The sequence below is a fragment of the Scleropages formosus genome, chromosome 5 (assembly GCF_900964775.1).
Source record: "Scleropages formosus chromosome 5, fSclFor1.1, whole genome shotgun sequence".
Classification (NCBI taxonomy): domain Eukaryota; kingdom Metazoa; phylum Chordata; class Actinopteri; order Osteoglossiformes; family Osteoglossidae; genus Scleropages; species Scleropages formosus.
In genome coordinates this window covers 29,504,517-29,515,256 of record NC_041810.1, presented here as the reverse complement: position 1 = coordinate 29,515,256, position 10,740 = coordinate 29,504,517, and the positions used below count along the sequence as shown (strand labels likewise).

The following is a 10,740-nucleotide window of genomic DNA, read 5'->3' as shown; positions in this document are numbered from 1 at the left end:
CTCTTGCAGTAGTACCCTTGAGGTTTTTTACTCCAGATTGGTAGAGTAAATATAAACTGCAGTATAAATTGGGAAATCATATGTTAATTGCCTTGGTCAAAAGCATCAGCTAAATAATGATTTGTGATAATATTCTTAGAGTGTATAGGTGGATTGAAACAAGTTACAAAAAAAGAAAACACACACACACACACACACACAGAAACCACTTGTCCGAAGTGGGGTCGCAGCGAGCTGGAGCCTAACCTGGCAACACAGGGTACAGGAGGGGACACACCCAGAACAAGATGCCAGTCCACCACAAGCCACCCCAACCAGAACTCAAACCCCAGACCCACTGGTGAGCAAGACCTGGCCAAACTCGCTGCGTCACTGCACCCCCTGAAAGAAAGCACCTAAAGAGAATAACACCTAGAGTGTGGCAGGTGGTAGAGTAGTTGGAACTACAGCCTCCTATTCCAAGGATACAGGTTCAAATCCCATCCCCTGCTGTAGTACCTTTGAGGAAGGTACAAACCCTGAATTGATACAGTAAAAATGACACCTCTGAATTAATGGGGAAGTTGCTTCAGGAGAAAGTTCCATAAATAAGTGTAAGATAACTGCATTTGTAAATGGTGTAACTTGTAAATTATTTCTCAGAAGGGTTTCAACTAAGTAAAAGTTTGTACTAAATATCAATATTGGTTTTCACTTTTCTTTAGAACTAGATCTGTAGGGTATTTTTAGATCTTTTCAATCACACACACACACACACACACACACATATATATAAATAAATAACTGGGTGAGACCGAGAAAGTTTTAACATTTAACTCATCACAAAAAATAAAGGATATGGGCAGTGGTACAGCATTAACGTTTCCACGGCAGTCAAAGACATCTGGAACCTCTAAAAGCGGCTAAGCTAAGGTTTCAAAAAAAAAAAAAAAAGAGCAGTAAATCACTGCACCGGCTGTGATTGCCTGTACTGCGATTCGGATACCAACACGTCGGTATTCTTTTTTTCCTTCTTAAAAATAAATCCAAAAACAAAATGCAATTTTGTACAAAACAAAAGAATAACAGAACACAGGGTCAGGGATTTTAAAAAAAAAAAAAAACCCAATAAATAAATAAATAAATAAATAAAATAAATAAAGCACTATTTGATGGTTTAGGTAGGCTTTTACCGCCGGTGCTGCTAGTCGTTGCGGCAGTGATGTACTGTATATTTACTTCTATAAACGTGGAATTTTGACAGTAAAATGAGACGGGCGGAGCGGTGCTCGGGCTGGGCGCCGTGAACGCGCATGACATCACGCTACTCGCCGCCGCGCGCACACAAACACGCGCACACATACACACCCTCCTCTCGCCATGTTCGAGCCCAGAAGAAGCCATGTGGCTGAGTGGTTAAGGGCCGCTTGGAGGAAGCGCTCGCTCCGTAGGGGAAGGGCGGCCTCCGGTACGTTTGCGGCGCCGCAGCAGCCGTGAGGGGAAGAGGGAGGGGCAGTTCCTCCGCGGGGCATTTCGGAGGATCCCAGGCAGGTAGGTAGGTCCGGGATAACGGGCAGCGCGCGCCTGAAACGCAGCCGCACGGCGCGTGCTGGGCGCCCGATGGCTGCGGTGCGGCATCGGCCGGGGGGCGCGCGTGGTTACGGTGTGTGTCCGATGTCAGTGGCCGTTTGGTTTTCATATGACCATGATGTCCAGCAGGTGTGTCACCGGCGGGTGCCTTGCTTGCTTGCTTTGATTGAACCCTGGCCTGGCGCGTGCCAAGGCAAAGCTTTCCTTTACTGTATCACTGCGGTTTTACTCTGTATGTCAATACAGTATAAAATATAAGGAGAGGAGAATGTCTGTAGACACACCCTGTGAAACTGCTCCTGACCATCAGCATATGGATGGATGGATGATCAGGTGGCTTAAGGGCAGCTGGGTGAAGTACATGTGTAAGGCTCCCCTAACCTGTTCACCCAGTAAAACATGGTATACTTGTGAATTATCTGCATGGTAATATAATAGATGGAGTATGGTTTAATTCAAGTCCCAATGTTCGCATCCTCATCGGGCGAGTTAGCGATGGGTTAACTGTAGCTGGCTCTAGTTTAACTAGTACAGGGGTTTAGTTGAACTTGTTGATCGGTGTCCTTCAGGTTTGCTTTCGGCTGTTTGTTGGCAAGATCGGTCAGTCGGTCTCGGCCCAGGTCGTAGGCGTGGAGGAGCAGTATGAGCTCTGAATGTCATTTTTTTTTTTTGCTGAGATGCTTTGCCAGATAATATGTCTCCTTCCCTGTATTAATATGCCGCATGTTCCCCTGGCTGGGGGAATAATACAGAGAGCCACACCCAGCTCGTTGGAGCTCATTGTGTCGTTTTTTCGGACGCAGCGGCGGCACGGCGTTGAAAGGGCGTCGCAGAGATATTGTAACTGTATCCACATCCATAGAGCACGTGCGGAATTTACAGTGTTTTTATACTTTGCAAAAAGTGCAGTATTTTATAGGTGATCAAGAGCTGTTGTCTGAGAAGCCTGAAGGCCACCATCCAAAAAGATGTCCAGAGTTCATATGAGTTATCATGCAGATTAAACTTTATTTTTTTTATTTTTTTTTTGGAGGGGTGGGGGAAATACCTCATTTACATCATCCATGTAAAGTTTTTTTTTTTTTTTTTATACAGAAGGAACTTCAGGTATGAACCACAGCAAGGAAATATTGCTGCCAAATTATTTAGGCTGAAATATGTAAAGCAAACACTGTTCCTTATAAGTTTTCAGTGCAGGGCTGAGCAGGCTTGCTGCATCAGTTAGTTTGAGATATTTAAACTTATTCAAATCCTCATAATTTGAATTAAATGAGCTGGGACATGTGACTTAGTGAAGCAGAAAGCAAAGAGAGACAGAAAGAAAATAGTGATAATGCGATCAATATATTAAACCATCAGTACCTAATTTGTCGTATTACCTATGTGCTGTTTTGCATATTGTTTGGGTAACCTATTGCCACACCTTGTACTAGTATAGTGGATAGAGCTGCTGCCTTTGGACCCATAGGTTGCAGGTTCTAATCCCACCTCTGACTATAGTACCATTGAGCAAGGCAGTTACCCCTTGCTCCAGGAAAATTACCCAGCTGTATAAATAATTATAAGTACCTTTAGAGAAAAACATCAGCTCAGTCAATAAAAGGGTTTTCTACAGATTTGTACCATGGCAAAAAGCTCAGGTTTTGTGTAAATCGGTACACTTTTCACTCCTCTGCTACAGTAATCATCGCATTTTATTTTCATTCCGTAGCACTGCGGTGAAAACAGTAGCCAGATTTATGGTCTAATTGTGAAGGCAGCACAGCAGATAGCTCTAGTACCGTATATCTCCTGGGCTGTACACTTAGATGTAGGTTTGAAAACACCTCTGTCAGCAAGGAGTTTGCAGATTCCCCCTGCTATCCAGTGAGTTTCCTCTCTGTGCTCTGGTTTCCACACACACTACGAAAACATGTTTCCGGTGAATGGGTGACTAAGTAGCCCCTAGTGTGTGTGTTTGTATGTGTTTGACATTGCTCTGCTGAATAAGTGAGTAGGACGTTAAAGGCAGTCTAACACTATAAGTCTCCTTGGGCAAGTATGTCACTTAAATACTAGCTAATAATACTTGATCCATGCCTGTATTGTGACTTCAGCTGTTTTGTTAATTGGACAACAAGTTTAAGGGTTTTTTGTCGGCGGGGTGGTGTAGAAAATAGCTAAGATGATGGTACCTTGACTGAACACAACAATTTTTCTTTTTAACTTAGTGCCCTGTGGACCTTCAGAATCCATTGGCTGGTCCTGCTAGGACAGCTCACACCCTTCCGGAATCTTCTGGACACCCTCCCTCAGTGTGTGTGGGCTATGGCAGCCAGCAAGCCCAAGGGGCAGAATTCACTGGCCCTACACAAGGTGATAATGGTGGGGAGTGGAGGGGTGGGCAAGTCTGCCCTCACACTGCAGTTCATGTATGACGAGGTGAGACCCTTTCTTTTGCGGTTGCTTTGTGTTCTCTTCCTTTGCCCCAACCGTCCTTCCATCCCGAGCCTCAGTCCAGCTTCGCTACATAAACTCATTTTTGTGCTCCGAGAGGTGTTGCCCTTTGCAGCAAGTTGGTTCTGTTAGATATAATTGTTGAAATCATGATGGAGTTATGAGATGCTGACGGGGGTATTGACATCTGAGCCGCAGAACATGTGCCCCATGTCGGGGTTTGCTTGCCTTCACGTTTTGAATCAAAACATCTATTCTTCTTAGGCGTTTCTTGTAGATAAGGACACAAACTGCATTTGCTTGTAACCCAGAATTCTTGTAAAAGGCAACTTTGTCATATGACAGAAACCTGTGTATGTTTTCATATGCTGCTGCAACAGGTTTTCTCTGTACCTTGTCTACATTTATTTATTTAGCAGATACTTTTCTCCAAAGCAACTTCCAATGAACTCTGTGTAGTGTTATCAGCCCACACACCTTATTCACCATGGTGACTTACACTGCTAGATACGCTACTTACACTGGGTCACTCATCCATACATACATCAGTGGAACACACCCCCTCTGTCACTCACACACTATGGGTGAACTTGGATAGCATATCTTTGGACTGTGGGAGGAAACCAGAGCACCCGGAGGAAACCCACACAGACACAGGAGAACATGCAAACTCCACACAGACTTCGCGGGGATCGAACCCACGTCTACTTGCACCACCCAAGTGCTACAAAACTGCAACACTACTCGCCGTGCCACCCATCAGTATATAAGGACTGAGTGTATATGTATTAGTCTAGTTGTAATTGCTCTATCCTGAGAGCATTAGAAAAGTAGCTGCATCATGGTATGGCTCTGCTTTTGTTTAGCACGGGGCTAAATCACACACACACACACACACACACACACACACACATTGGCTGAAACCGCTTGTCCTGAGCAGGGTCGCGTCGAGTCAGAGCCTAACCCAGCAACACAGGGCGCAAGGCTGGAGGGGACACGCCCAGGACGGGACACCAGTCCGCCACAACATACCCCAAGCGGGACTTGAACCCCAGATCCACTGGAGAGCAGGACCCGGTCCAACCCACTGCGCCACCACGCCCCCCCCTTTAAATGTAAATCATAAATATCCTAATTGTAAAGTGGTGAATAACGATAAGAAGTGTAGAACTCAAAACTGTAATTCACATTACGCTTTCTCATGCTGCCGGTAACACGACTTTTTCAGTTTGTGGAGGATTATGAACCAACCAAAGCAGATAGCTACAGGAAGAAGGTGGTCCTGGATGGGGAGGAGGTCCAGATCGACATCCTGGACACAGCTGGCCAGGAGGACTACGCAGCCATTCGGGACAATTATTTCCGCAGCGGAGAGGGCTTCCTCTGCGTCTTCTCCATCACCGAACCCGAGTCGTTTGCTGCCACCGCGGACTTCAGGTGAAGAGGGGGAGAAGGAGAGCGAATGGGGAAAGATGGGTGAAAAGCAGGTGGCGGATGGTAGGAAAGAAAAGGAAGAGAACTGGAGACTGGTCCTTGGTTGCAAGGAGTGGTTTGATTGTGCTGCTACTGAATACAAGAAAGATGCAGAATTTCCATGTATTAATCTGAGTAGGTATTGGCAGTTCTTGCTTAACAGTACCAAAAAAAAAGCATCCTGAGGGTCAGCTTTCAACAAGAGCTGCCCATCATCATCATCATCATCTCTCTTTTTCGCTTGTGCAATATGTTATGTGTGCAACATGATATAGCCATTCTGTAAATGATCTAAGAGCTCATATGCATTCTCATAGAGTCCACTTTGAGTAGCAGCATGGATCATAATGTATAAGACTTCTCAAGAGCTGAGATTTGTTTCGTGGTCTCTGCGTAAGCCTCAGCGTAAAGTATGTAATGAAATCGGTAACGTCTATTCGCGGCAACATCAGCTTAAATATTCGCTACGCCGGCTCCTCGTGTTATATGCGTTGAGTTGCAAATTCTTAAAGATGCAATTAAAAATAAATCTGTGACGTGCAGTGAATGTGACCTGCAGTTCTGCACTTGGCATCCAAACGGTGCAGGAGTTTGGGGTAGACCTCATTCAGCTCACATCCGCAGCGCTCAGAGCTTGTGCTTGATGTTTGTCGGTGTCTTTCATCAAAAACCAGATGAACACGTAACATGTTTTCAGAGTAAATTGGTCAACCATCAGCAGTACATAGGAATTTGTCGAGAAAGTCTTTTTAAAATAGCTGGAATGTAGTTTGAATTAATAAGTCTTCGAATAAAAAGGTCAGAATATATTTTTTAATATACGCAATAGCATCATCCAAGACTTCTAGAAAACCTAATCGGTTAATAAGTCAAGGGATATATTGACTGTTTTATTGTGCTGATGATAATGCTGAAAGCGACCAGAAGCTGACAAATATTGATCTCATGCTTATGGGATGAATCTGTCAATTTTTGGGATTGACTAGGAGGTTGTGGAGATAATTTTTCCCCCAGAAATTTAGAATTAACTTGAATGTTGACGTTAATAATAATGATGATGATAATTTTTGTCAGGGGGTTTTTAAAGAACCTAACCAGTGTATAAATTGAGGGACAGCTGTATTATGTGGCTTTTAGTGATTTTGAGTTAGTGGTAAGAATGACCTGGGATTTACAAATAAATTGGCTTTAAAAACAAATGATGATGTAATTAAATTCCTAAGTGCTTTAGTCGTAAAATATAGGGAGTGGTCAAAATTGAATAAAAGCAATCAGGCTGTTAAAAGTAAAATTGGATCTGGGAAGAGGTACGAATGGGCCACACAACTGAAAATGAAATTCCTGACCATGACTGGATGAGCTGCCCTGTGTCCGATGCTTATAAATTTGTCTCATCATACAAATTGCTGAACCTGTGCACCTGTCGGATTATGGTCGCACAGGGAGCAGATCCTTCGGGTGAAGGAGGATGAGAATGTGCCGTTCCTCTTGGTGGGGAACAAGTCGGACCTGGAGGACCGTCGGCAGGTGAGCTTTGAAGAGGCAAAGTCCCGGGGCGAGCGGTGGGGCATCACCTATGTGGAAACTTCTGCCAAGACACGTGCCAATGTTGACAAGGTAAACAAGAGCGGTACAAGCATGCCGCGTTACATCTGTCCGTTTTATTTATTCCAGTTTTTTTTTAAAAAAAAAAAAAAAAAAAAAATCAAAAGCTTCACACATATAGTCATACATTAGGTGCAGGATCTCCAGCAAATGCCAAAAAAGAAAAGGGAGTAGTTCATGTTAAACAGTAATAACACATATAGGATATGTCCATAATGCATCATTGCTGCATTTACTTACTCTGGGCAACATTCATATGTAGTTTTTAAGGAGTTCTTTGCCATCAGAGTGAAAATAATAGTGTTTTTTTTTTTTTTTTTTCTCCCCAGTTAATATTTAAATTCCTTTTTTGTTGGGAAAAAATTAAGGTGGAGGGGGTTTTATCTCCATGTTAACATTTCTATTGTTGAAAATTTTATCATTTTCATTTGCTTTGAATTTAAATTTGATAATCTGAAATATTGATAATTTTTTTTTAAACAGTATTCACATTTGTTTGTTTAGCAGGAGTTTTTCTCCCACGCAACATGTGCTGATTATTCATTAGTATTTATCTGATACCCTTATTCAGGGTGATTTACTATGTTAGATAGACTCTCTGTACGGTCATTCACCCATCTGTACGGTCATTCACCCATCTATACAGCAGCAGAGCAATGTCGTGCAGACTCACACATACACGCTGTGGGAAATTTTACTCACCAGTTCACCTGAAACACGTCTTTGCACTATGGGACTAAACCAGAGCACCATGAGGATTTTTTTTTTTAAATTATTAACGTTTCATTTTTTAAAAAAAAATGTCTGATATGTTGATAAACTGCCATGTAATATTCTTCAAAAATTCTTAAAGCTATGTTTTTTTTTTTTTTTAAAAAAAAGGTGAAAGTCTTGCTGTTTTATAATTTTATTTAGTGATGTTTTTTTTTTTTTTTTTTTTTTTTTTTTAAAAAAAAAATCATGATAACATGTTATTTCTAAAAGGGTTTTCGTCTTCCGTGCAGGTGTTCTTTGACCTAATGAGAGAGGTTCGCGCGAGGAAGGTGGAAGAGAGCAAAGAGAATGGAAAGAATAGCAAAAGCTTGTTTCGGAGGATCCGCGAAAGATGCTGTGTTTTATAGTGGCTTGAGACCCCTGACCTTTCCTCTTTTCCCAAGTATCTTGTCTGTGCTTCTCCCACTTTGTTCTCCCTCAGCAAGCCCAACACCCAGTGCTTATGAGTGACACTTTGCATCGTGATTGTTGGAAGATGCTTTAGGGAGGCGCTCAATATTGATACATTTACAATAATTTATTGCCTAATGGTGTAGTGTCTAATTCTTCAACATGGATTTAATTCGTAATATCAAAAAGGTGTGAAAGATCCTATTCCGTACGTTGATCAGTTCTCACCTGCCATCATTGCGATTCCAACTAACTGAAATGCAACTGAACTAGATGAGAGCAGCTTTGGAAAAAAGGACTTAAATTGAGAGACAAATTGGAACGAGTGACACGTGATTTTTGTTACAGCTACCCCCCCGCCCCCACCCACCACTGTCACAGTATCTATCCATAAGCACACTGACCATATTGCTCTATTGCCTTCTGCAGACAGATAATATGCAAATGTGTGTGTCTGAGTTTCCTTAAGTAACATCTCAGTTGTCAAGTTACAAATCACTGCTTTGATTTTTATTTTTTTTTTAGGTGTTTCCTTATACTGGGCCATAGAATATCAATGCACAGGCCAACTGAAAGAATTACTGTCAGCGTTCTCTTGTATGACTCTGCCTTATTTTATAAATAATGTAAATAAATGACGTGTTTGGCTTTACCACCCTTGCACAAATGGCCCGTGATCATGTATGTGGGCATAAAACCCGTGTCTTGGGAAGTTGACGGCGATTGTGCTGTTTCGTTCGCCAGTTCTCATCTGTCCCATCTCCTTGTATGTCATAACGGAGTATGACCCTCAAAGCACATTCTTCTGCTTGTCTAAAATAGCAGCTAAGAGGTAAAGGTGACGGAGGATGATGTGGCGTTTCATCCCCCCCCACCCACTGTGGAATATTTATATTTCGTTTTAAATTATTTAATGGTAAAGCAGTCTTCTGTCTGCGGATGTCTTGAATTCACTTTGCACATTCCAGTTCAGATTGTTGATACCCACAAAGAAGACAAAACAGCAAAGTAAATTTTAGTCAGGCTTATAGGAATGAACGAACGAACGAACGAACGAAAGTGACCAGTTGAAAGGGCTAGCTATTTCGTCTGCCTTTTTTCGTGCCCAAATAAATGTTTGATTTATTGGTGGGATCTTAATGGCCAAATGCAGTGTGATGACAGCAGAAGGAGGTTGTGATATCGTAACAAAGTGTGTTAGGTGTTCAGCTGAAGGTCGTCCAGCCTTCAGGACCTGGACATCTATTTTCGCTTACATGATGCGACTTTGGACGAGTGTGTATGAAATACAAGTGTGAGTCACACAACTGGTACTTTTTTTAATATTTTGAATCAAATCGAGAAGTGAAGCGAATGTTATCGTGGGAACTGTCCGTGTCGGATGTGAACTCATGCTGCTCATCTTTGCAGAATACGTTTCTTGCATTTTTAAGCAGCTGATGGTGACCCCAGTAGAGCAACTTTCCGAATGAGGATGCAAGAAATTCGAGATTCCGTTGACGCCGTCTGTATGTTTCATCCAGTGCTGTTCGGACTGTGAAATAACGCCATTTTAGAAAAGATAAATGTCTTATTGTGCGGCGAATAAGAGGGTACCATGTTGCACTGTGGGTACTGAAGGGAAATTTTAACCAGATGTCCAGAAAAACCATGTATGTAAAATGTTTTCTTTTCAGAACACAGCTTTTTTCAAAGTGTCCTTTTCTGTTCTGCAAGCTGGAAGTGCTTAATAAAACCTAAAATACGTTTTTTTTTTTTTTTTTTTTTTTTTTTTTTTTTTTGTTAGGTAAATACAAATGTTCACGTACACTGTACTAATGCTACCGTCACTGGTTCTAAACTGTGATACCCCAACCTGTTAACTTCTGCACTTTGACTCATTTCACCGAAAGGTAACACTAATAAAATAATGATTTTGTAAAAAAAAAGAAAAAAAAGTTTACTTGCTTTATTTTGTGAAAACACACACACACACCATCTGAAACCGCTTGTCCCATACAGGGTCGCAGGGAGCTGGAGCCTAACCCAGCAACGAGGACGAGACACATGTCCATCACAAGGCACCCCATGCGGGACTCGAATCCCAGACCCACCGGAAAGCAGGACCTGGTCCGACCCACTGCGCCCCCCCCCATTTTGTGAAAACTTTACAGAAAAACCTAAATCATATTCTTCAGTATAACTGTCTTGTTTAGAACTGGACAGGATCTCATCTTTTTTTCTTTAAATCTGTAACCTGTAAATGTGATTTGATATTATTGTAAGATATAAGATTCAGGGGCCATTGAGAGCTGTATAACAATTGTATTGTATTAACTGTATTAATGTTCTGATTAGAAAGAAAGCAGAACTTGTTAGTGGACAGTTGGTAAACAAGCTCCACAACAAGAGAAGAGCAGAAACTTACCGCTGTTTATTATAGAGCGGGTGGGGAACTGATGTACGATGACGCGGACATCCTTTGGCGCACAAAGACGACAGCACAGGTGTGAA

General features: G+C 42.2%; 1 protein-coding gene across 2 annotated transcripts; it reads left to right on the top strand.

Moving 5' to 3' along the window:
• Positions 1-1,324: 1,324 nt before the first annotated feature.
• LOC108942425 (ras-related protein Ral-A-like) lies at positions 1,325-8,612 on the top strand. 2 transcript variants are annotated; one of them, XM_018765800.1, is made up of 5 exons: positions 1,325-1,447; positions 3,780-3,990; positions 5,234-5,442; positions 6,921-7,095; positions 8,088-8,612. In XM_018765800.1, exons 2-5 carry the CDS (start codon positions 3,877-3,879, stop codon positions 8,202-8,204), a joined length of 615 nt encoding a protein of 204 aa, XP_018621316.1. In that variant the 5' UTR covers positions 1,325-1,447; positions 3,780-3,876; the 3' UTR covers positions 8,205-8,612. The 2 variants fall into 2 exon arrangements, with proteins under 2 accessions (XP_018621316.1, XP_018621315.1); XM_018765799.2 differs by having other exon boundaries at positions 1,408-1,530.
• Positions 8,613-10,740: the final 2,128 nt, after the last annotated feature.

What these genes read in the sequence shown, in the direction of transcription:
- LOC108942425 (XM_018765800.1), top strand. Translation starts at nt 3,877, where the DNA reads ATGGCAGCCAGCAAGCCCAAGGGGCAGAATTCACTGGCCCTACACAAG. An exon ending in TGCAGTTCATGTATGACGAG is followed by an intron (nt 3,991 to 5,233) that starts GTGAGACCCTTT and finishes CGACTTTTTCAG; the next exon opens with TTTGTGGAGGATTATGAACC. An exon ending in CACGTGCCAATGTTGACAAG is followed by an intron (nt 7,096 to 8,087) that starts GTAAACAAGAGC and finishes TCTTCCGTGCAG; the next exon opens with GTGTTCTTTGACCTAATGAG.